A 26,960-nucleotide genomic window follows, 5' to 3' on the forward strand; every position below is an offset into this window, starting at 1 on the left:
CTAAATAACTACCTAAATAAACTACCTACAATACCTAACTACAACTACCTACCTACGATCTAAATATATGGTTTAAGCTTTACTCAACACCATATAAGCCAAGCTTACCTCCTGCCATGATTAGTTTGCTGTTATCTTGTAGCTAGCTAATTATGTAGCATTTTTTTTGGGGGGGGGGCATGACATTTGTGCATCTGTAACTTTCTCACTCATCATTAATCACAATTCATTCATGATTATCCATAATCAATGAGAGACAGGGGGTTATAAAGGGAATACAATATAACATAATGGGAAACAGGTGAAAACAATCAGGACAAACTAGACAAACACCGAAACATAGATCGGTGGCAGCTAGTACTCCGGGGACGACGAACGCCAAAGCCTGCCCGAGCAAGGAGGAGGGGCAGCCTCGGCTGATTCTGTGACAGTTGCATGTTGTGCCCAATAGAAATGAAGGGTAAATAATGTGTTTAATTCTGGAGTCATTTTTATTGTAAATAAGAGTAGAATATGTTTCTGAGCACTTCGACAATAATGTGATGCTACCATGATTATGGATAATCATGAATGAATTGTGATTAATGATGAGTGAGAAAGTTACAGATGCACAAATGTCATGCCCCCCCCCCAAAAAAAAATGCTACCCTCCCATGTTATTGGTAATGGTGAGAGGTTAGCATGTTTTGGGGGGCATGAACAAACTGCAAATGCATCGAACAAGTTTGTAGAGTCACAAGCTTGATGTAGTCATTGCGTGCTAGGAATATGGGACCAAATATTAAACTTTTGACTAAATGTAATACACTATAAGTGAATTTGTCCAAATACTTATGACACCTTCAAATGGGGGACTACAAATATAAAGTGCATTCATTTCTAAACTGTAAAACAGATACTGTACAGTATGTATGAAAATACCCTCAAATAAAAGTTGACTTTCTCTACTGTTGCCTCATATAAAACATTTGATCTCAAATCTAAAATATTGGAGTACAGAGCCAAATTAAAAGTTGTCGCTTCACTGTCCAAATAAATACATAGGGGAGTGTATATGTAGAGGCTTATAGAGACACTGGGGCCTATTCCCAGCTGTATTCTCCTCAAAGCTTTCCTACTACATCCAGCTGTGAATGGTGAAGCAGTGAGGGGAGTTACTTTTTACTTTAACACATTGGCTAAACTAACACTAGGCCCTAAATCAAGACACCCTTGAACAATGTCTTATGAAGAGGATCCCTTATCTGAATTGAGACTGCCAACATGTCTACCTGCAAAATACATCTTTTTTTCTTCAGCTCTACAATAGTTATTTTCCTGCTTTATCAATTTTTTCTGCAATCCATCAAAACTTAGAGTGCCTTATCTATACTATAGTATATTGTATAAACACACCTGACAATTAGGTGGCCTAGCCAGGAGAGCAATTCTAGTGTCTAGGTGCTACTGTAAATTATTCAATTCTAAGCACAGCATCATAGAATATTTGTGTTAGTTATGATTTATGAAAAACATGAACTACAGTATCTAATGAATGCCTTGGCTCACAACTTATTCACTTGTGCCTCATCCAAGACTTACTTCTTCCCGTGACTAATTGTGTGTGTGTGTGTGTCTGTGACGTGTCGGAGGGAGTGTGCTGGTCTGGGTATCTCTATGTTAGGCAGCAGACATGGCCGCCACATCGCTTGGCTGGATGAGGAGGGTTTTTAGGGATAGGAGGAGGCGGGGGAGGAGGGGGAAGAGGGGTAGTGCGTTCATAGAGAGCTTAATTAATAACCACTGTCCCATTTCTCCATGACCCCAGCCAGTCACACATACTCTTCCTGCAACCCCAGACAGCCAGATGCTCATTAGCAAATATTGATGGTTCTGTACTTTACAACGTGGAGATCAGAGAGAGGGTGAAGGCTGGGACTAGACTGGATTTACACAGGGAAAATCCACAGGGAGGAATAAGGTAAGGACGAATGATAACTCAAACATGCATCACGTATAGCGAGCGGTGAAAAAATGACTTGTCATAACTGGTGAGAGGGATAGGTTGACTCGTTGTGTGGGCTGACAAACTGGCCTGGAGGCCCTCATTGGGATCTTCATGTGGGCTGCCGTTTAATCTCTGGGGAAATTAGCCCTGAGTAATTCATTAAAGCTATGTCAGGTGAGATTTATAAAACCAATAGTTCACATCAGGGGTTGGAACTGAAATTATTTTCCAATCGTTTTGTTCTAAACAGAACCATTAATTATTTTGTTCCGTTCCACTGTTCTAACCAGAAAAAGAAAGTTCTGAACTGTTTCGAACCCCAAAAAAAGTACCAGTTTATATTGTTCCTTTCTGTTCAGGAAGCAGGTGCAGTTAGTGAGTTTAATATTAACAAACATAGAACGATACAAAACAAGAGAAACGTCAGACAAGAAAACATATGCAATACTGCCTGAGGGGTGAATCCAATGAAGTGGTCCTCTGTAGCTCAGCTGGTAGAGCACGGCGCTTGTAACGCCAAGGTAGTGGGTTCGATCCCTGGGACCACCCATACACAAAAAAATAAAAAATGTATGCACGCATGACTGTAAGTCGCTTTGGATAAAAGCGTCTGCTAAATGGCATATTATTATTATTATTAAATAAAGGGGGAGTAATCAGGGAAGTGATGAAGTCCAGATGTGTCTGATGATGAGGCACAGGAGTGCGTAATGAAGGTTGCCAGGTGTGCGTAATGAAGGGTTGCCAGGACCGGTGGTTAGTAGACCGGCTACGTTGAGCGTTGGAGAGGGGGAGCAGATGAGACAGTACCAACCCCCCACCCACCCCGATGCGCGGCTCCAGCCGCAGGACGATTCCTGCCAGGAGGACAGCCCCGAGGGCGAGGAGCGGGCCGGTCCGGACGGCAAAGGTGGAATTCTCGGATGATATTGGGATCTAGAATGTCGTCCACCGGAACCCAGCACCGCTCCTCTGAACCGTACCCCTCCCAGTCCACCAGGTACTGACGGCATAGGCGAGACTCCCCTCGATGTCCAAGGGAGGCGGAGGGGTGTCGGCATCAGCCAGGGGACCAGGAACCACTGGCCCGGTAGTTAGTGGGGAGCTTTAATCGGTGTGTTTCCTCCGGAGGACTTTGAATGGCCCCACAAACCGGGGACTCAGTTTCCGGCAGGGCAGGCGAAGCGGGAGGTTCCTGGTGGAGAGCCAGACGGGATCACAAGGATGGAACACTGGAGCCTCACTGCGGTGGTGGGCCACCTGCTTCTTCTGGCAGCGGACAGCGCGTTGGAGCCTGACATGACCAGCGTTCCAAACCTCCTCTGTGTGCCAGAACCACTCGTCCACCGCAGGAGCTTCAGTCTGGCTCTGGGTACACGGAGCCAGGGCCGGCTTGTACCCCAGGACGCATTGGAAGGGAGACAGCCCAGTAGAGGAGTGACAAAGTTAATTCTGGGCGTATTCAGCCCAAGGAAGGAATCGGCCCACTCCCCCTGCTGGTCCTGGCAGTGACTCCTCTGGAACCTCCCTAGCTCCTGGTTCATCCTCCACACCTGCCCGTTAGATTGAGGCCGGTACCCGTTTAGTGAGGCTGACCGTGACCCCCAGCTTCTCCATGAAAGCCTTCCATACACGTGATGTGAATTGGGAGCCACGATCGGAGACCATATCCTCCGGAAGGCCATAGTGCCGGAAGACCTGCTGGAACAGTGCCTCAGCGACCTGGAGAGCGGTAGGGAGACCAGAGAGAGGGATGAAACTGCATGATTTTGAGAATCTATCCACAACCACCAAAATGGTGGTGAAATCATCAGAGGAGGGGAGATCAGTGATGAAATCAATGGACAGATGAGACCAGGGCCGCTGAGGCACAGGAAGGGGAAGGAGTTTTCCTGCTGGAGCGTGCCGGGGAGATTTAGATTGAGTACATACTGAACATGAGTTGACATAGTGTGCAACATCCTGCGGCAAAGTGGGCCACCAGTATTTCTCAGAAAGGGATTGAATGTTGTGGGTGATACCTGGGTGTCCAGCGGCGAGGGATGTGTGTGCCCAGGTCAGCAACCAATCTCTGACCCCTGTGGGAACGTAGATGCTCTCCGGAGGGCAGATGGCAGGAGCAGGTTCCCTCTCCAGAGCCTGGCGGATGTCCACAGCTACGTCCCAAAACATGGGGCCAACAATACAGGAGGACCAATTGATGGGCTGGTGGACACTCTCAGGGCCTTCCACCGATGTGGAACCACAGGGTGCTGGAAAGCAGGTCCTCCGACATCCTGGTCTCCAGGCGGTAATCCTCCTCTCTGACCAGGAGATGGTGGGATTATGGAGTTGGAGCCACGGGAGGCCTATGATGACTTTGTGCACGGGTGTGGAGGTGATGAGGAAGGAAATGCTTTCCTGGTGCTTGGGTCCCACGGTGAGGGTCAGTGGAGCTGTGACGTGCGTAATAGTACCGGATCCCAATGGTCGCATATCCAACACTTGGACTGGAAACGGAGAGGAGAGCGGGTATGAGGTGATGTGCAGGGAGGAGGCTAGGGCCTGGTCACGCCTAACCCAGGAGACAGATGATCACAGGGCCATCCCTCTGCTCTCGTGGATTCCGGGTTGGCACCTACCTCCATGGGTTCAGGCTCTGACTCAGAACGGTCAACGAAAGTCTGGACCTCTTCACGCAATCCTATTCTGAATACGGTGCAGAGCGCCGGCTCATTCCATCCGCTCGATGCTGCCACTGTCGAAAGGTGAGCGCGTACTCCGCCATGGTCTGGCCAACCTGCCGTAGTTGGAGTAGGCGCTCACACGCCTCTCTGCCCTCCGGTGGATGGTCGAAGACCCCCCTGACCAGAGCCATGAACCCCTCATAGGAACCCAGCTCCTCCTCTCCCAGACGGCCGTAGCCCACTCCAACGCCCGTCCGGTCAGCAGGGAAATAACCGTGGCAACCTTGGACCTCTCCGTGGTGGGGGCTCCCATCTGATGAGTAAAATAGAGGGAGCACCGGAGTAGGAAGCCACGGCATTTGGAGGGAGACCCGTCATATTTGTCTGAGAGGGACAAACGGGCATCGCTGACCTGAGCGGACTGTTGGATGGGCTGGGGTGCTGGCTCGCTGGCCAACTTGTGGTAGAGAATCCTCCGCTTGTTGGAGGTGACGCCCCTTGGGAAATGTCGAGACGTTGAAGAACGCAGAGGATCTCATCCATAGCCGTCCCCAGTTGTGCCAGCTGGTCGTGGTGTTGGCGAAGTAGGTGTCCCTGTTCGCTGACCATCTGGGAAATGTCCTGATTAACTGCTGCCTCCATTTGGTGAGTATTCTGTAACGTCAACACAGGGAGTAGGTGCAGTTAGTGAGTTTAATATTAACGAACATAGAACGATACAAAACAAGAGAAACATCAGACAAGGAAACATAACCAATACTGCCTGAGAGGTGAATACAATGGAGTGCTAAATAAAGGGGGAGTAATCAGGGAAGTGATGAAATCCAGGTGTGTCTGATGATGAGGCACAGGAGTGCATAATGAAGGTTGCCAGGTATGCATAATGATGGGTTGCCAGTGGTGGTTAGTAGACCAGCGACGTCGATCACCGGAGAGGGGGAGCGGGAGTAGACATGACAATAAGGCCCACATAATTATACCTCTGGAGGAGCGGCTTATATGGAGGAACCTTTAATGTCTTTGAACTTCCGAGAGTTGGCTTAATGTTGGAACTAGCTACTGTAGCTAACAAGCTTGTGTGTGCAGTGCGGCACCAGAATTAAAATAAAACACATCTTACGTTTTTGTAGTTATCAATTTAATGTGAAACGTGATAACTATACTATCCTTAACTAACATTGAAAAAGTTAATCAATTCTTCTCTAATTAAAAATCTCTCTCCCTAATTTCTGAATCACGCTTAACCTCTGTAGGCTGTAGTGGAGCAGGTCGAGAGCTTAAAGTTCCTCGGTGTCCACATTACTAAGGGATTATCATGGTCTACACACACCAACATAGTCGTGAAGGGGGCACGACAGCACCTCTTCCCCCTCAGGAGGCTGAAAAGATTTGGCATGGGCCCTCAGATCCTCAAAAAGTTCTACATCTGCACCATTGAGAGCATCTTGACTGGCTGCATCACCGCTTGGTATGGCAACTGCTTGGCATCTGGCAGCAAGGCGCTACAGAGGGTAATGCGTACAGCCCAGTACATCACTAGGGCCGAGCACCCTGCCATCCAGGACCTCTATACAAGTCGGTGTCAGAAGAAGGACCTAAAAATGGTCAGACTCCAGCCACCCAAGTCATAGACTGTTCTCTCTGCTATCGCACGGCAAGCGGTACCGATGCACCATGTCTGGAACCAACAGGACCCTGAACAGCTTCTACCCCCAAGCCTTAAGAGCGCTAAATAGTTAGTTAAATAGTTAACCAATAGCTACCCGGACTATCTGCATTGACCTTTTTTGCACTAACTGTTTTGACTCATCACATACGCTGCTGTTACTGTTTATTATCTATCCTGTTGCCTAGTCACTTTATCCCTACCTACAGTGAGGGAAAAAAGTATTTGATCCCCTGCTGATTTTGCACGTTTGCCCACTGACAAAGACATGATCAGTCTATAATTTTAATGGTAGGTTTATTTAAACAGTGAGAGACAGAATAACAACAAAAAAATCCAGAAAAACGAATGTCAAAAATGTTATAAATTGATTTGAATTGTAATGAGGGAAATAAGTATTTGACCCCCTCTCAATCAGAAAGATTTCTGGCTCCCAGGTGTCTTTTATACAGGTAACGAGCTGAGATTAGGAGCACACTCTTAAAGGGAGTGCTCCTAATCTCAGCTTGTTACCTGTATAAAAGACACCTGTCCACAGAAGTAATCAATCCATCAGATTCCAAACTCTCCACCATGCCATGACCAAATAGCTCTCCAAGGATGTCAGGGACAAGATTGTAGACCTACACAAGGCTGGAATGGGCTACAAGACCATCGCCAAGCAGCTTGGTGAGAAGGTGACAACAGTTGGTGCGATTATTCGCAAATGGAAGAAACACAAAAGAACTGTCAATCTCCCTCTGCCTGGGGCTCCATGCAAGATCTCACCTCGTGGAGTTGCAATGATCATGAGAACGGTGAGGAATCAGCCCAGAACTACACGGGAGGATCTTGTCAATGATCTTAAGGCAGCTGGGACCATAGTCACCAAGAAAACAATTGGTAACACACTACACCGTGAAGGACTGAAATCCTGCAGCGCCCGCAAGGTCCCCCTGCTCAAGAAAGCACATATACAGGCCTGTCTGAAGTTTGCCAATGAACATCTGAACTAGGTGAAAGTGTTGTGGTCAGATGAGACCAAAATCGAGCTCTTTGCCATCAACTCAACTCGCCGTGTTTGGAGGAGGAGGAATGCTGCCTATGACCCCAAGAACACCATCCCCACCGTCAAACATGGAGGTGGAAACATTATGCTTTGGGGGGGTTTTTCTGCTAAGTGGACAGGACAACTTCACCACATCTAAGGGACGATGGATGGGGCCATGTACCGTCAAATCTTGGGTGAGAACCTCCTTCCCTCAGCCAGGGCATTGAAAATGGGTCGTGGATGGGTATTCCAGCATGACAATGACCCAAAACACACGGCCAAGGCAACAAAGGAGTGGCTCAAGAAGAAGCACATTAAGGTCCTGGAGTGGCCTATTCAGTCTCCAGACCTTAATCCCATAGAAAATCGGTGGAGGGAGCTGAAGGTTCGAGTTGCCAAACGTCAGCCTCGAAACCTTAATGACTTGGAGAAGATCTGCAAAGAGGAGTGGGACAAAATCCCTCCTGAGATGTGTGCAAACCTGGTGGCCAACTACAAGAAACGTCTGACCTCTGTGATTGCCAACAAGGGTTTTGCCACCAAGTACTAAGTCATGTTTAGCAGAGGGGTGAAATACTTATTTCCCTCATTAAAATGCAAATCAATTTATAACATTTTTGACATGCATTTTTCTGGATTTTGTTGTTGTTATTCTGTCTCTCACTGTTCAAATAAACCTACCATTAAAATTATAGACTGATCATGTCTTTGTCAGTGGGCAAACGTACAAAATCAGCAGGGGATCAAATACTTTTTTCCCTCACTGTATATGTACATACACTACATGACCAAAAGTATGTGGACACGTACTCGTCGAACATCTCATTCCAAAATCATGGGCATTAATATGGAGTTGGTCCCCCCTTTGCTGCAATAACAGCCTCCACTCTTCTGGGAAGGCTATCCACTAGATGTTGGAACATTGCTGCGGGTACTTATATAAATATAATATAATATAATATGCCATTTAGCAGACGCTTTTATCCAAAGCGACTTACAGTCATGTGTGCATAAATTTTTACGTATTGGTGGTCCCGGGGATCGAACCCACTACCCTGGCGTTACAAGCACCGTGCTCTACCAATTGAGCTACAGAGGACCACAATTGTGAGGTATCAAAATTCAAATCTTTACCAAGAGAGAAAAAAAGTGTCATGAATGAGAAGCCAAAAATGGAAATGACTTTGTGCAAGGTTGAGTGAATATAATTGATGCACTGATGAAACCTCGGATGTATAGCTTGTGATGTACATGTGACCTCTAACAGCTTTGAGTGAGCTACAGTAAGTTGTTGTGCCTTCACCTACTTGCTTCCATTCAGCCACAAGAGTATTAGTGAGGTTGGGCACTGATGTTGGGCGATTAGGCCTGGCTCGCAGTCGGCGTTCAAATTCATCCCAAAGGTGTTCGATGGGGTTGAGGTCAGGGCTCTGTGCAGGCCAGTCAAGTTCTTCTACACCGATCTCGGCAAACCATTTCTGTATGGACCTCACTTTGTGCATGGGGGCATTGTCATGCTGAAAGAGGAAAAGGCCTTCCCCAAACTGTTGCCACAAAGTTGGAAGCACAGAATCGTCTAGAATGTCATTATATGCTGTAGCATTAAGATTTCCCTTCACTGGAACTAAGGGGCCTAGCCCGAACCATGCAAAACAGCCCCAGACCATTATTCCTCCTCCACCAAACTTTACCATTGGCACTATGCATTTGGGCAGGTAGCGTTCTCCTGGCATCCGCCAAACCCAGATTAGTCTGTCGGACTGCCAGATGGTGGAGCGTGATTCATTACTCCAGAGAACGCGTTTTCACTGCTCCAGAGTCCAATGGCGGCGAGCTTTACACAACTCCAGCCGACACTTTGCATCAAACGCGGTAATCTTAGGCTTGTGTATGGCTGCTTGGCCATGGAAGCCCATTTCATGAAACTCCCGACGAACAGTTCTTGTGCTGACTTTGCTTCCAGAGACAGTTTGGAACTCGGTAGTGAGTGTTGCATCCGAGGACAGACCATTTTTACGCACTACGCACTTCAGCACTCAGTGGTCCGGTTCTGTGAGCTTGTGTGGCCTACCACTTCGCGGCTGAGCTGTTGTTGCTCTTAGACGTTTCCACTTCACAATAACAGCACTTAAAGTTGACAGGGGCAGTTCTAGCAGGGCAGATATTTTACAAACTGACTTGTTGGAAAGGTGTCATCCTATGACGGTGCCACGTTGAAAGTCACTGAGCTCTTCAGTGAGGCCATTCTAATGCCAGTGTTTGTCTATGGAGATTGTATGGCTGTGTGCGATTTTATACACCTGTCAGCAAACGGTGCGGCTGAACTAGCCGAATCCACAGATTTGAAGGGGTGTCCACATACATTTACATTTAAGTCATTTAGCAGACACTATTATCCAGAGCGACTTACAAATTGGTGCATTCAACTTATAGCTAGTGGGACAACCACCCAATTTCTTTTTTTTTAAATCTTTTTTTAAACTTTCATTTTTTAACTTTATTTTTTACATTTTATTTTATGGGGGCTGAGCGGGAACTGTGCTTCCGTAGAGGTAGGGGGGCTAGCAGGCCAGAGTTGGATGAACGTAGTGCCCTCGTTTGGGTGTAGGGTCTGATCAGAGCCTGGAGGTAAGGAGGTGCCGTTCCCCTCACAGCTCCATAGGCAAGCACCATGGTTATGTAGTAGATGCGAACTTCAACTGGAAGCCAGTGGAGTGTGCGGAGGAGCGAGGGGACATGAGAGAACTTGGGAAGGTTGAACACCAGACGGGCTGCAGCGTTCTGGATAAGTTGTAGGGGTTTATGGCACAGGCAGGGAGCCCAGCCAACAGCGAGTTGCAGTAATCCAGACGTGAGATGACAAGTGCCTGGATTAGGACCTGTGCCGCTTTCTGTGTAAGGTAGGGTCGTACTCTGCAAATGTTGTAGAGCATGAACCTGCAGGATCGGGTCACTGCTTTGATGTTAGCGGAGAACGACAGGGTGTTGTCCAGGGTCACGCCAAGGTTCTTTGCACTCTGGGAGGAGGACACAATGGAGTTGTCAACCATGATGGCGAGATCATGGAGCGGGCAGTCCTTCCCCGGGAGGAAGAGCAGCTCTGTCTTGCCGAGGTTCAGCTTGAGGTGGTGATCCGACATCCACACTGATATGTCTGCCAGACATGCAGAGATGCGATTCGCCACCTGGTTATCAGAAGGGGGAAAGGAGAAGGTTCATTGTGTGTCGTCTGCGTAGCAATGATAGGAGAGCCATGTGAGGATATGACAGAGCCAAGTGACTTGGTGTATAGAGAGAATAGAAGAGTGCCTAGAACTGAGCCCTGGGGGACACCAGTGGTGCGGAGACAGATTCTTGCCACGCCACCGGGTAGGAACGACCTGTCAGGTAGGACGCAATCCAAGAGTGAGCAGTGCCGGAGATGCCCAACTCGGAGAGGGTGGAGAGGAGGATCTGATGGTTCACAGTATCAAAGGCAGCAGATAGGTCTAGAAGGATAAGAGCAGAGGAGAGAGAGTTAGCTTTAGCAGTGCGGAGAGCCTCCGTGACACAGAGAAGAGCAGTCTCAGTTGAATGACCAGTCTTGAAACCTGACTGGTTTGGATCAAGAAGGTCATTCTGAGAGAGATAGCAGGAGAGTTGGCTAGAGACGGCATGCTCAAGAGTTTTGGAGAGAAAAAAAAGAAGGGATACTGGCCTGTAGTTGTTGACATCGGAGGGATCGAGTGTAGGTTTTTTGAGGAGGGGTGCAACTCTCGCTCTCTTGAAGACGGAAGGGACATAGCCAGCGGTCCAGGATGAGTTGATGAGCGAGGTGAGGTAAGGGAGAAGGTCTCCGGAAATGGTCTGGAGAAGAGAGGAGGGGATAGGGTCAAGTGGGCAGGTTGTTGGGCGGCCGGCCTTCACAAGTCGCAAGATTTCATCTGGAGAGAGAGGGGAGAAAGAAGTCAAAGCATAGGGTAGGGCAGTGTGAGCAGGACCAGCGGTGTCATTTTACTTAATAAATGAGGAACGGATGTCGTCAACCTTCTTTTCAAAATGGTTGACGAAGTCATCCACAGAGAGGGAGGAGGGAGGGGGAGGAGGAGGAGGATTCAGCAGGGAGGAGAAGGTGGCAAAGAGCTTTCTAGGGTTAGAGGCAGAGACTTGACATTTAGAGTGGTAGAAAGTGGCTTTAGCAGCAGAAACAGAGGAAGAAAATGTAGAGAGGAGGGAGTGAAAGGATGACAGGTCCGCAGGGAGTCTAATTTTCCTGCATTTCCGCTCGGCTGCCCAGAGCCCTGTTCTGTGAGCTCGCAATGAGTCGTCAAGCCACGGAGCAGGAGGGGAGAACTGAGCCGGCCGGGAGGATAGGGGACATAGAGAGTCAAAAGATGCAGAAAGGGAGGAGAGGAGGATTGAGGAGGCAGAATCAGGAGATCGGAGGGAGAAGGATTTAGCAGAGGGAAGAGATGATAGGATGGAAGAGGAGAGAGTAGCGGGAGAAAGAGAGCGAAGGTTGCAACGGCACATTACCATCTGAGTAGGGGCAGAGTGAGTAGTGTTGGAGGAGAGCGAGAGAGAAAAGGATAAAAAGTAGTGGTCGGAGACATGGAGGGGAGTTGCAGTGAGATTAGTAGAAGAACAGCATCTAGTAAAGATGAGGTCAAGCGTATTGCCTGCCTTGTGAGTAGGGGGGGACGGTGAGAGGGTGAGGTCAAAACAGGAGAGGAGTGGAAAGAAGGAGGCAGAGAGAAATGAGTCTAAGGCAGATGTAGGGAGGTTAAAGTCACCCAGAACTGTGAGGGGTGAGCCATCCTCAGTAAAGGAACTTATCAAGGCGTCAAGCTCATTGATGAACTCTCCAAGGGAATCTGGAGGGCGATAAATGATAAGGACGTTAAGCTTGAATGGGCTAGTGACTGTGACAGCATGGAATTCAAATGAGGAGATAGACAGATGGGTCAGGGGGAAAAGAGAGAATGTCCACTTGGGAGAGATGAGGATTCCTATGCCACCGCCGCGCTGACCAGATGCTCTCGGGGTATACGAGAACACATGATCAGATGAGGAAAGAGCAGTAAGAGTAGCAGTGCCCAGGGCACCGTATCCTATGACGCCATAGCTAACTAGCATGCTAGCTTCCAATAACACACGGTTTAGCACCAATACTCGGTTACAACAAACTACCAATAGTGTGTTAACATGCTAAACAGATCATTTGTGTCCGTGTCTAACGTTGTGTAAAGTTTTGGGGTTAGTTTTGACAGTTTGAGTGAGTACGTCGTCAACTTATTCAGCCAGTTAGTTAGCTAGCTAGAATAGTTAGCATATTAGCTAGCCATCGCTCTCTGTCAACGAACCAACCCCTCCTCCCACGGTATGAAACACACAGAGAAAGCCAAGCTAACGTTAACTAGTCACCCATGTCTTGAATTCCTTTTAAACGACTCTGGTTACCAGTATGTAAAAAATAAAATTAAAATAAATGTAGGTTATAAACTTACCCTTAGTAGCTACTGTTAGCTAGTTAAGTGTAAAGCTAGCTACTGTATCTACCTCAATTAACTCGTACCCCTGTACATCGACTCGGTACTGGTACCCCTTGTACATAGCCAAGTTATCGTAACTCATTGTGTATATATTTCTCGTATTATTATTTCTCTTTTCTTTTTTCTTTTTTCATTGTTGGGAAGTAAGCATTTAACTGTTAGTCTACACCTGTTGTTTACGAAGCGTGTGACAAATAACATTTTATTTGATTTACTAGACTATGCTTCGGAGGGGGATGGGCAGGTAGCCTAGACACACACACACACTGGCAAATAGTTTCAGCTGGCAGGCAGACACTGGAATACGTTTCTGAGTGATAGAGTGAGGGCTTTGCATAGGCGCTTTGTTGCATTTTTTGTGGGACTGGAAAAAAATGCCTGGAACGTAAAATAACGTTATTAACCGGTTCCCATGCTTTTAAAATAATGGTTCTGTTCCAGAACAGTATAGATCACTTTCGTTTCCAGTTCTGATTCTGTCCTTCATAAAATGTATTTATTTTCCAGTTTTCAGTTCTATTCCCTGAACCGGTTCCAACCCCTGGTACACATGGTGATTTACCTCCTCTCTGTTCACTGCAGACTGATGTCAGTTAACGCCACCATGGGTGCTGCTAGTCAGTGATAGATTCAGGGAGTCCATGGAAAGTTTGGGGAAAGGACTGTGTTTATTTTACTGTGATAATAGAGGAATACAATAGCACCTGTGTACTGCACTGGAACAGACCTCATTCAGAGGGGTTAGGTTAAATGCGGAAGACACATTTCGGTTGAAGGCATTCAGTTGTGCAATTGACTAGGTATCCCCCATTCCCAGTACAGAATGTAACCTAAAGGGAATACTCTGCAGAATAATTGTTTTTGAATAGTTGAGTAGTGTGGTTATGGTTACACCAAAAGGGAAACAACACATTACACGAGACAAGGTCCTGAGGTAATGACATTTCCAGTGGCTTCTGCAGCCAGTCTTACAAAATGTAACAAGCGAAACACAAACTGAAATGAAATTATTTGACAATGCATGCTATTGTATTATACACAGCCTGTTATAGAAAGTAAATGTTGGCTTTCTCTACTGTTAATGCACCATTATTTTCAGCAGTTCATTATCAAGCACAGTAATTCAATAAGTATTGGATTATCCAATGAGGTGTTTTGAGGAAATAGAATACTATAATACTGGGAACCTCAATTTACGGCTTTCTCACATTCGTTCCAATAGCCGAGAGACTTGGAAGTCTGGCAACGCAAGACTACTGTATAGTAAACACTTTAGGTATGTATTTAAACACATTTTCAGGCCTTACATTGTGTCCTGTGAGCTTTTATTTTGGGGGACAGGTGTGGAGTTTCTTTCTCTTAATAGGATGATTTAAGCCATTTACATTCCTTCATAAGAAGGCATAAATCTGCAAATATCATAATTACCATAAAGTAGAATAATGCATGGCCGATGTATACAGTGCCTTCAGAAAGTATTCATACCCCTTGACTTATTCCACATTGTGTTGTGTTACAGCCTGAATTCAAAATTGATTAAAAATAATAATAATCTCACCCATCTACACACAATACCCCATAACGACAAAGTGAAAATGTGTTTTTAGAAATGTTTGCAAATGAAATACAGAAATATCTCTTAGGACCGACTGACCCTTGTTCAATCTGTCTGGATTACTGCAACTCGTGGTTGGCTAGGCTCCCTGCCTGTGCCATTAAACCCCTACAACTTATCCAGAACGCTGCAGTCCGTCTGGTGTTCAACCTTCCCAAGTTCTCTCATGTCACCCCGTTCCTCTGCACACTCCACTGGCTTCCAGTTGAAGCTCGCATCTACTACAAAACCATGGTGCTTGCCTACGAAGCTGTGAGGGGAACGACACCTCCTTACCTTCAGGCTCTGATCAGACCCTACACCCAAACGAGGGCACTATGTTCATCCACCTCTGGCCTGCTAGCCCCCCTACCTCTACGGAAGCACAGTTCCCGCTCAGCCCAGTCAAAGCTATTCGCTGCTCTGGCACCCCAATGGTGGAACAAGCTCCCCCACGACGCCAGGACAGCGGAGTCACTGACCACCTTCCGGAGACACTTGAAACCCTACCTCTTTAAGGAATACCTGGAATAGTATAACAGTAATCCTTCTAAAAAAAAAAAAAAACTCCCTAGTCCGTGCCGATGACAAGCATACCCATAACATGATGCAGCCACCACTATGCTTGAAAATATGTAGAGTGGCACTCAGTAATGTCTTGTATTGGATTTGCCCCAAACATAACACTTTGTATTCAGTACAAAAAGTAAATTACTTTCACAAATGTTTTGCAGTATTACTTTAGTGCCTTATTGCAAACAGGATGCATGTTTCGGAATATTTGTATTCTGTACAGGCTTCCTTCTTTTCACTCTGTCAGGTTAGTATTGTGGAGTAACTACAATGTTGTTGATCCATCCTCAGTTTTCTCCTATCACAGCCATTAAACTCTGCAACTGTTTTAAAGTCACCATTGGCCTCATGGTGAAATCCCTGAGCGGTTTCCTTCCTCTCCGGCAACTGAGTTAGGAAGGACGCCTGTATCTTTGTAGTGACTGGGTGTACTGATACACCACCCAAAGTGTAATTAATAATTTCACCATGTTCAAACGTCTGCTTTTTTTTTTTACCCATCTACCAATAGGTGCCCTTCTTTGCTAGGCATTGGAAAACATCCCTGCTCTTTGTGGTTGAATCTGTGTTTGAAAATCACTGCTCGACTGAGGGACCATACAGATAATTGTATGTGTGGGGTACATAGATGAGGTAGTCATTCAAAAATCATGTTAAACACTATTATTGCACACAGAGTGAGTCCATGCAACTTAGTATGTGACTTACATTTTTACTCTTGAACTTATTTAGGCTTGCCATAACAAAAGGGTTGAATACTTATTGACTGAAGACATTTCAGCTTTTAATTTGTAATTAACATTTTAAAATGTTAACAATTGTGGGTAGGCCAGTGACAAAAAAATCTAAATGTAATCCATTTTAAATTCAGGCTGTAACACAACAAAACGTGGAAAAAGTCAAGGGGTCTGAATATTTTCTGAAGGCTAAAGAGTTGTCCGTGAGGTATTTAACACCAAGCAGCTTAACGTAAATGTCATGTCTGGGTGTATCTTCGTTTCTTACAGGATTGGACTGGAAAGAACTTACTTCTTAATTCCCTCCTTGTGTTTTGGCCAATCACACCATCTTTACTCTGAGCTGAGGTCCAACCAGATTTGTGAATGAATGATTGGGTGGGCCCCGACGTCAATGTGGTGGGACTACTACAGATCCCACCCAGCGATGGATTCCCACTGTCTGAGAGCTCACACTTCTTTGGTAAGCAATGACTAGCCTGGTCCCAGATCAGTACTGTATGTGCTTCATCCAACTCCTCTGCCTATTTTTGTCATGCAATACATAATATGCAGTGTACCATATTATATACAGTATATGCACATGGCATGCCAATGATAGTTAGGAGAGTTGGCACATGCAGATCTGGGATCAGGCGATCCAGTTGCCACCTATGACACACATTACCCCTCAGTCAGTTGCAGCCAGTCACACAGGCCAGATGTGAAAGTGACTTTACACATTACCAAACCAACTACCTTATTGATGGGCAGAAATGTGACAGTCAGGTTAATAAGTAGCCGTGAAAACCTTTGCTCCCCTTTGGCATTCCTGAGTCAGTCCTCAAGCAAGCACAAAACTGTTCTGTTTTAGGACTATTGAACCAGCATTTTTATGGAGAATTTAATTTTCAGAAAACAATAGAGGGAGTTATGCTGAAGTAGAAGAAGTAACGGTAAGTGTAGAGCCGCAGAGGGGGATTACTTTTACATTTACATTTACATTTTAGTCATTTAGCAGACGCTCTTATCCAGAGCGACTTACAGTTAGTGAATACATATTTTTTTTTATACTGGCCCCCCGAGGGAAACGAACCCACAACCCTGGCGTTGCAAACGCCATGCTCTATCAACTGAGCTACATCCCTGCCGGCCATTCCCTCCCCTACCCTGGACGACGCTGGGCCAATTGCGCGCCGCCCCATGGGTCTCCCGGTCGCGGCCGGCTGCGACAGAGCCTGGATTCGAACCAGGATCTCTAGTGGCACAGTTAGCACTGCGATGCAGTGCCTTAGACCACTTTTCAGGTGGTCAGAGAAAGAAAGAGGGAGAGAGGGAGGGAGGGAGGGAGAGAGACAGAGAGAGAGACAAAGAGAGAGACAGTGAAAGGGAAGGTTTTTATCCTGGGTGCACTGGGTCACCCTGAGATGGCCACGGTCCAGATCAAACATTCTGGAGGTCAGTATCTCACGTCCGTCGATTGTGTTGCGTCAGTTTGGGTTATGTGTGTTATCAGATGATTTTGGATTAATTTAACACTATAGAACTGTACGGCTACATTCCAGCAGTTTTTTTGTTGCCCAGTATGTATTTTGACCTTAATGTATTTTAATTAATAAAAGTGATATGAAGGAATCAAAATAGTTAAAATGCTAGCTGACGTCTAACCTTCAAGGGTTCATGCTGACATAATAGGAATAGGATTATTATATTTTATGACAGTAGATAAACCTGATGATAAAGCATTTCTGAAATATAGAAATGTGTATAATATAAGTAGAAATATATAGATATATGCAGTAAGTACTATATCTCTTTGGAAATAGTTTGTTAGCTCAAGCTGTGCTGTCATTCTGCTGTGACAGTGTTCTGTGAGAGCGTGAGGAGAAAGGTAGACTCGGCGAAATGACGTTGCCATGAGCAGCACCGCAGATATTGAGATGAGCAAGATGCAAGACTTCGCTCTTACACAGTCACACAGTCACACACAATATATATATTTATATGTTCTTATTCCATTCCTTTACTTAGATTTGTGTGTATTAGGTTTTTGTTGTGGAACTGTTAGATATTACTTGCTAGATATTGCTGCACTGTCAGAAATAGAAACACAAGCATTTCGCTACACTCGCAATAACATCTGATAACCATGTGTATGTGACCAATACATTTGATTTGATTTGATTTGATTTATCTGCGCATGTGCACGGGTTAGCTTCATGCTGTTACAGCGTGGTAGCCAGGACACCAAAACAGTGGAGAAGTTGAGCCTCACGCTTCAACGCTCTTAGTTGTTACAGAAATTGACCCACTATGCTGTTTACTTTTTGCATCTACGTCATATCACTGAGACTACCTTTAAGTTTTGCTGGGTTTATATGTGACTGTTTAGATTACTATCCCCTGTTATGCTAACGTTTAAATACTCAGATTAAGTCACTATCTAATACTACTGTAAAAGCTTCTGCTGGGAAGTGGTTTTTGTCCGATCAGATAAATGGTTTTGTTTTGTCTCACTATCCTTGGGAAAATACAGGATTTATTGGCTTGGGAAATGTGTAGCTATTGTGGCTTTTCTAAACCATGCTGACAAAATGCTGACTTGTGTGTTGGCTATAAAGACTTAACAGGATTAAAATCATCAGTTTATTGCACACTTCTATTCAGTGATACTATAATTTAATCTATACCTCTTTCTTTTCTCCTTCCAGATATTCTGGCAGAGCAAGGGAGCCCTCTGCTCCAGGACCAGGAAGTCTTACCCTTCACCAGCTATCCCAGCATGCAATACCCCTCGGTGGAGCCCACCATGTCCTCCCCACCAATCTACTCCAGTCAGAACTACTACCCCCAGTACAGCAGCGATGAGTGGTACTCACCCACAGGGATGTATGAACTGAGGAAAGGACCCCAAGAGGGCACTTATAATGCTGAAATGGAAGAGGCGTCCACCGTAGTGCCTGCGGTGTGCAAGAGAACCCGGCACACATCCCACACAGGCAGGGTCAAAGGGGAGGAGCTGTGTGTGGTGTGTGGGGACAAGGCATCCGGGTACCACTATAACGCTCTCACCTGTGAGGGGTGTAAAGGTATCAAATCAATATTTTTTTTAATGGTCACATGCTTTGTAAACAACAGATGTAGACTAACAGTGAAATGCTTACTTACGGGCCCTTCCCAACAATGCCGAGAGACAGAAAATACAGAAATATTAGAAAAGTAATAACAATAATATAATACAAGTTATAATAAATACACAATGAGTAATGTTAACTTGGCTATGTACACGTGGTAGCAGTACCGAGTCGATGTGCAGGGATTTCAGGTAATTGAGGTAAATATGTACACTATCAGTCAAAAGATTGGAACACCTAGAGTGAGGGAAAAAAGTATTTGATCCCCTGCTGATTTTGTACGTTTGCCCACTGACAAAGAAATGATCAGTCTATAATTTTAATGGTAGGTTTATTTGAACAGTGAGAGACAGAATAACAACAAAAAAATCCAGAAAAATGCATGTCAAAAATGTTATGAATTGATTTGCATTTTAATGAGGGAAATAAGTATTTGACCCCTCTGCAAAACATGACTTAGTACTTGGTGGCAAAACCCTTGTTGGCAATCACAGAGGTCAGACGTTTCTTGTAGTTGGCCATCAGGTTTGCACACATCTCAGGAGGGATTTTGTCCCACTCCTCTTTGCAGATCTTCTCCAAGTCATTAAGGTTTCAAGGCTGACGTTTGGCAACTCGAACCTTCAGCTCCCTCCACAGATTTTCTATGGGATTAAGGTCTGGAGACTGGCTAGGCCACTCCAGGACCTTAATGGGCTTCTCCTTGAGCCATTCCTTTGTTGCCTTGGCCGTGTGTTTTGGGTCATTGTCATGCTGGAATACCCATCCACGACCCATTTTCAATGCCCTGGCTGAGGGAAGGAGGTTCTCACACAAGATTTGACGGTACATGGCCCCGTCCATCGTCCCTTTGATGTGGTGAAGTTGTCCTGTCCCTTTAGCAGAAAAACACCACCAAAGCATAATGTTTCCACCTCCATGTTTGACGATGGGGATGGTGTTCTTGGGGTTATAGGCAGCATTCCTCCTCCTCCAAACACGGTGAGTTGAGTTGATGCCAAAGAGCTCGATTTTGGTCTCATCTGACCACAACACTTTCACCCAGTTCTCCTCTGAATCATTCAGATGTTCATTGGCAAACTTCAGATGTGCCTGTATATGTGCTTTCTTGAGCAGGGGGACCTTGCGGGCGCTGCAGGATTTCAGTCCTTCACGGCGTAGTGTGTTACCAATAGTTTTCTTGGTGACTATGGTCCCAGCTGCCTTGAGATCATTGACAAGATCCTCCCGTGTAGTTCTGGGCTGATTCCTCACCGTTCTCATGATCATTGCAACTCCACGAGGTGAGATCTCGCATGGAGCCCCAGGCCAAGGGAGATTGACTGATCTTTTGTCTTTCTTCCATTTGCGAATAATCGCACCAACTGTTGTCACCTTCTCACCAAGCTGCTTGGCGATGGTCTTGTAGCCCATTCCAGCCTTGTGTAGGTCTACAATCTTGTCCCTGACATCCTTGGAGAGCTCTTTGGTCTTGGCCATGGTGGAGAGTTTGGAATCTGATTGATTGATTGCTTCTGTGGACAGGTGTCTTTTATACAGGTAACAAACTGAGAGTAGGAGCACTCCCTTTAAGAGTGTGCTCCTAATCTCAGCTCGTTACCTGTATAAAAAACACCTGGGAGCCAGAAATCTTTCTGATTGAGAGGGGGTCAAATACTTATTTCCCTCATTAAAATGCAAATCAATTTATAACATTTTTGACATGCGTTTTTCTGGATTTTTTTGTTGTTATTCTGTCTCTCACTGTTCAAATAAACCTACCATTAAAATTATAGACTGATCATTTATTTGTCAGTGGCAAACGTACAAAATCAGCAGGGGATCAAACATTTTTTTCCCAGACTGTATTCATTCAAGGGTTTTGCTTTATTTTTTACTATTTTCAACATTGTACAATAGTAGTGAAGACATCAAAACTATAAAATAACACATGGAATCATTTAGTATCCAAAAAAGTGTTGCAAAAACCATCAAGCGCTATGATGAAACTGGCTCTCATGAGGACCACCACAGGAATGGAAGACCCAGAGTTACCTCTGCTACAGAGGATAAGTTCATTAGAGTTACCAGCCTCAGAAATTGCAGCCCAAATAAATGTTTCACAGAGTTCAAGTAACAGACACATCTCAACATCAACTGTTCAGAGGAGACTTTGTGAATCAGGCCTTCATTTTCGAATTGCTGCAAAGAAACCACTACTAAAGGACACCAATAATAAGAAGAGACTTGCTTGAGCCAAGAAACTATCAATGGACATTAGACCGGTGGAAATGTGTCCTTTGGTCTGGAGTCCAAATTTGAGATTTTTGGTTCCAACCGCTATGTCTTTGTTAGACGCAGTGTGGGCGAACGGATGATCTCCGCATGTGTGGTTCCCACCGTGAAGCATGGAGGAGGAGGTGTTATTGTGTGGGGGTGCTTTGCTGTTGACACTGTCAGTGATTTATTTAGAATTCAAGGCACACTTAACCAGCATGGCTACCACAGCATTCTGCAGCGATACGCCATCCCATCTGGTTTGAGCTTAGTAGGACTATCATTTGTTTTTCAACAGGACAATGACCCAACACACCTCCAGGCTGTGTAAGTGCTATTTGACCAAGAAGGAGAGTGATGGAGTGCTGCATCAGATGACCTGGCCTGCACAATCACCCGACCTCAACCAAATTGAGATGGTTTGGGATGAGTCGGACCGCAGAGTGAAGGAAAAGCAGCCAACAAGTGCTCAGCATATGTGGGAACTCCTTCAAGACTGTTGGAAAAGCATTCCAGGTGAAGCTGGTTGAGAGAATGCCAAGAGTGTGCAAAGCTGTCATCAAGGCAAAGGGTGGCTACTTTGAAGAATCTCAAATATAAAATATATTTTGATTTGTTTAACACTTTTTTGGTTACTACATGATTCCATATGTGTTATTTCATCGTTTTGATGTCTTCTACAATGTAGAAAATAGTAAAAATAAAGAAAAACCCTTGAATGAGTAGGTGTGTCCAAACTTTTGACTGGTACTGTACATATAACTAGGAATAAAGGATAGATAATAAACAGTATCAGCTGTGTATGTGATTCGTAAAAAAAAAAAATTGTGCAAAAAGACTCAATGCAGATAGTCTGGGTAGCTATTTGGTTAACTATTTAACTAACTATTTAGCAGTCTTGGGGGTAGAAGCTGATCAGGGTCCTGTTTGTTTCAGACTTGGTGCATCTGTAACACTTGCAGTGCGGTAGGAGATAGAACAGTCTTTGACTTGGGTGGCTGGAGTCTTTGACAATTTTTTGGGCCTTCCTCTGACTGACACTGCCTGGTATAGAGGACCTGAATGGCAGGGAGCTTGGCCCCAGTGACGTACTGGGTCGTACGCACTACCCTCTGTAGTGCCTTGCGTTCGGATGCCAAGAAGTTGCCATACCAAGCGGTGATGCAGCCAGTCAAGATGCTCTCAATGGTGCAGCTGTAGAACATTTTGAGGACCTGAGGGCCCATGCCAAATCTTTTCAGCCTCCTGAGGAGGAAGAGGCATTGTCGTGGTGCCCTCTTCACGTCTGTGTGGACCATGATAGAGCCTTAGTGATGTGGACACAGAGGAACTTGAAGCTCTCGACCTGCTCCACTACAGCCCCGTCGATGTGAATGGGGGTTTGCTCGGCCCTCCGTTTCCTGTAGTCCACGATCAGCTCCTTTGTCCATTGAGGGGGAGGTTGTTGTCTCGGCACCACACTGCCAGGTCTCTGACATCCTCCTCATAGGTTGTCTCATCGTTGTCGGTGATCAGGCCTACCACCGTTGTGTCATCAGCAAACTTAATGATGGTGTTGGAGTTGGGTGCGGTCACACAGTCGTGGGTGAACAGGGAGTACAGGAGGGGACTAAGCACGCACCCCTTAGGGGCCCCTGTGTTGAGGGTCAGGGGGCGACCTGTCAGGAATTCCAGAATCCAGTTGCAGAGGGAGGTGTTCAGTCGCAGGGTCCTCAGCTTAGTGATGAGCTTGGAGGGCACTATGGTGTTGAACGCTGAACTGTAGTCAATAAACAGCATTCTGACGTAGGTGTGCCTCTTGTCAAGGTGGGAGAGGGCAGTGTTGGTTGCAATAGACATTGCATCATCTGTGGATCTGTTGGGGGCAGTATGCGAATTGGAGTGGGTCCAGGGTGTCTGGGATGATGGTGTTGATGTGAGCCATGACCAGCCTTTCAAAGCATTTCATGACTACAGATGTGAGTGCTACGGGGCAATTGTCATTTAGACAGATTACCTTGGCATTCTTGGGCGCAGGGACTATGGTGGTCTGCTTGAAACTTGTAGATATTACAGACTGGGTAAGGGAGAGGTTGAAAATGTCAGTGAAGACACTTGCCAGCTAGTCAGCGCATGCTCTGAGTACTCGTCCTGGTAAGCTGTCTTGTGAATGTTAACCTGTTTAAAGGTCTTACTCACATCAGCTACAGAGAGCATGATCACACAGTTGTCTGGAAAAGCTGGTGCTCTCAAGCATTGTTCAGTGTTGCTTGCCTCGAAGCAAGCATAGAAGGCATTTAGCTCCTCTGGTAGGCTCGTGTCACTGGGCAGCTCGAGGCTGGGTTTTCCTTTGTAATCTGTGAAAGTTTGTAAGCCCTGCCACATCCGACTAGTGTCATAGCCAGCGTAGTAGGATTCGATCTTAGTCCTGTATTCACGCTTTGCCTGTTTGATGGTTCGTCAGAGGTCGAAGTGGGATTTCTTATAAGTGTCCGGATTAGTGTCCTGCTCCTTGAAAGTGGCAGCTCTAGTCTTTAGCTCAGTGTGGATGTTGCCTGTAATCCATGGCTTCTGGTTGGGATATGTACGTACAGTCACTGTGGGGACAACGTCGTCGATGCACTTATTAATGAAGCCAATGACTGATGTGGTAAACTCCCACAACGAACCCACAACCCTGGCGTTGCAAGCGCCATGCTCTACCAACTGAGCTACACGGGGCCATCGGATGAATCCGAAACATATTCCAGTCTGTACTAGTAAAACAGTCCTGTAGCTTAGCATCCGCTTCATCGGACCACTTCACTGGTACTTCCTGTTTGAGTTTTTGATTGTAAGCAGGGATCAGGAGGATAGAGTTATGGTCAGATTTGCCAAATGGAGGGCGAGGGAGAGCTTTGTATGCATTTCTGTGTGTGGAGTAAAGGTGATCTATAGTTTTTTTTTGCCTCTAGTTGTACAGATGACATGCTGGTACAATTTCAGTTTCCCTGCATTAAAATCACCGGCCACTAGGAGTGCCTCCTCTGGATGAGCATGTTCTTGTTTGCACCGTCTTTTTCTCTTCCAAGTCTCGGGGATTAAGGCCTGGTCCGGGGAGAGCAGTATGTCCTGCGCTGCTGACTCGTTGAAGTAGAAATCTTCCTCCAAATCGAGGTTAGTGATCGCTGTTCTGATGTCGAGAAGCTCTTTTCGGTCATAGGAAACGATGGCAGAAACATTATGTATAAAAAAAGTTCAGCGCAAAAAAACACAAAATAGCTGAATTGGCCAGGAGCCTGTAAAACTGCAGCTATCTATTCCAGCGCCATTCTTTTTTGTAAGAACAGTAGTTTAGTGTTACATTTAGATCATAGCTGTAGACATTGAAGTGCTATGGACTGCAAAGATAGTGCCAAAAAAGAGTATCTTCCACATTCAGCATTTGAGAAAGCCCTCTATGGATGGGCCCACATCTTCTCAAAGGCTGTGCATATCACTTCTGGTGAGGTGATTCTACATGCACAAGTGAATTAAAGTCTTGTTAACAGCTGAACACTTATTAAGCCTACTGCTTGTTGGTTTAGTAATGCTGTTCCACAGGGGAAATGTAATTGTGAGGAGGGAGAGACGTTGATGCCACAAGTGACTCATAAGAAATGTGTTATTGAAAGAGCTAGTAGTTGATAAGAATGTTGTTTTTGACTGGCGTTGCGTTCATAGAGGACTAGAATGAAAAGAGATTACATTAGGTGATCATTAGTTGACCTGGTGGTGATAAGGTTCTGTTTATCTTCAGTTCTTTTGAAGATTACTCCACTGCAGTGGGAAGTAAGGCGGTACGGTCCGGTACAGCATACCGGCAAATAAATAGTGGTGGTATGCCTTACCGGTAAAACATGAGCCTATCACAATAATTAAAACAAAATGTCCAGAAAACTGTAGGCTATTACACCACTTTCTATCATTATCGCAAGTCAGAGGCATGGAAAATCAACGAATGGGCTTGAAAACGGGTGGTAGCCTATAGCCTACTCTCCAAAATGCGATGTGGTTAGACTAGAACGCAGACATTTTGCCAAGGCAGAGAAGAGTGGTCGACACCGAGACGCGCACAGACAGCAGTGGATGCATCAATATTATATTTCCTCATGACAAGGAAAAATTAATGAATTGTTTCTGGACTTCACACAGTGCCAAGTAAGCATTACTTTACAGCAGCTCTTCATGTACAAATTGTGACAAACCACAACTAACAAACCACAACTAACAATCCACAACTAACAATCCATCTTTTAACTGTTTTACGACAACATCGTTTTATTATATTTTGTGTAAAACCCCAGGTGAATGGGTGCAAGTGTAATTCCACCCTGTTGGGGTGGACAATGGCAAGGTTGTGGTCACTGGGCTGTCCTGCCTCATGTCTGAGCTTAGGTTTGTCCCTCGTTGGTTCACCCTCCGGATAGGGTTCCCTCTCAGCTTTCATCTGTATAATGGCGGAGGGAACCGGAGCTAAGCAATGTTAATGTGTGTCATTGTACTCATCACCCTGCACTTGAATGTCTAATTACCTGTTAGTACTATGAGTTACACTGTTGAAAGGGGTTAATGTTAATGGTTTGAAGCACCCCTTGGGCATATGTCAAGGCCAAGGGCATATGGCATAGATCAGCTACAATCCAATGCCATCATTCCATTAGAGGTGTAGTTTATGGGTGACCATGTACCTGTATCGCGTCATAGTATTTGTAGGGCAAGTCTATCAGGTTTATTCCAATATTGAGCTAGTCAGTTTCGAGGACACTTCACCTTCACAGTACATAATATCACTAGTATTTCATCATATCACCAAAGACTGAGGTCACTGGGTAATAGTGTTGATCACTGCCTTCAGGCTTCTTCAGGCGGAGCATCACCAAGAACGCTGTGTACAAGTGCAAGAATGGAGGGACCTGTGAGATGGACATGTACATGCGGAGGAAGTGCCAGGAGTGTCGTCTCCGGAAGTGCAAGGAGATGGGCATGCTGGCAGAGTGTGAGTATCAGCCCCCGCAAACAACTGTTCTCCATGATACTGTACCCATGATGCCACTCTTAATGGTACAGACTGTGAAGTACTGGTATTATGAATAAGGAAAGGGAATAATAGTCAAAGGAAACCATAAACCATCATTACTGAAAGATTTACAGTACATTTTACAGAAAGTTCATGACGTAGGGAGGAACCTCCATGCTTATTCACTCTTGATGGTCTTTACTCCAGAATCCATGTAGTTGCAGCATTAGCAATGCGTGGGTAAAATCACTGAGGAAGCCAAGCCAGTAAAAAATCCAAATTACAACCTATGTTGTGATAATTGCGTTGTTTGCTCTATAACCCATTCGTTCATACGCCACCATGATATATAATAAGGCCATGACAACAAAAAGACAACAGTCACGCAGTGGTGGAATGAATTCAACTACACATCCGTTTGTTTCATCACAGACCGAAGAGCAACATCTGTCCGGTGAAGTCCACAAAGCAAATATTGCATGTAGCTGTCACGACTTCCTCCGAGGCTGCAACCTCTCCTTGTTCGGGCAGGCTTCGGCGTTCGTCGTCACCGGCCTTCTAGCCACTGCCACTCCTCATCTCATCATTCCATTTGTTTTGTATTGTCTATTACACACACCTGGTTCATATCCCCTCATCAGTACCTGTATAAGTCTTCCCTCTGCCCCCTTGTCTTTGTGTGTGATTGTTCATTGTAGTGGATATATAGCTCAGTGGAGCTAGATTTGGATTGTGTATCGCCAGGATATTCACCCGTGTGCCTTGTCTTCCCCAGTGCGCCGTTTACCGC

The 26,960-nt window shown here is 45.5% G+C and overlaps 1 protein-coding gene across 4 annotated transcripts in view; it reads left to right on the forward strand.

Moving 5' to 3' along the window:
* Positions 1-1,788: 1,788 nt before the first annotated feature.
* The window catches only part of nr1h4 (nuclear receptor subfamily 1, group H, member 4), a 36,355-nt gene continuing 11,183 nt past the window's right edge, over positions 1,789-26,960 (forward strand). The window contains exons 1-5 of one of the 4 annotated variants that reach the window (XM_084168374.1): positions 1,789-1,960; positions 14,103-14,156; positions 16,055-16,247; positions 18,475-18,852; positions 26,009-26,149. In XM_084168374.1, coding sequence (XP_084024500.1) covers positions 16,151-16,247; positions 18,475-18,852; positions 26,009-26,149 — 616 coding nt within the window. In that variant the 5' untranslated portion in view covers positions 1,789-1,960; positions 14,103-14,156; positions 16,055-16,150. Of the gene's footprint in view, positions 1,961-2,029; positions 2,162-14,102; positions 14,157-16,054; positions 16,248-18,474; positions 18,853-26,008; positions 26,150-26,960 lie in introns of those variants that run through there. The other 3 variants (XM_084168373.1, XM_084168375.1, XM_084168376.1) reach the window with 3 other exon arrangements.

The sequence above is a fragment of the Coregonus lavaretus genome (genome assembly GCF_964263955.1).
Source record: "Coregonus lavaretus genome assembly, chromosome: 9".
NCBI lineage: Eukaryota > Metazoa > Chordata > Actinopteri > Salmoniformes > Salmonidae > Coregonus > Coregonus lavaretus.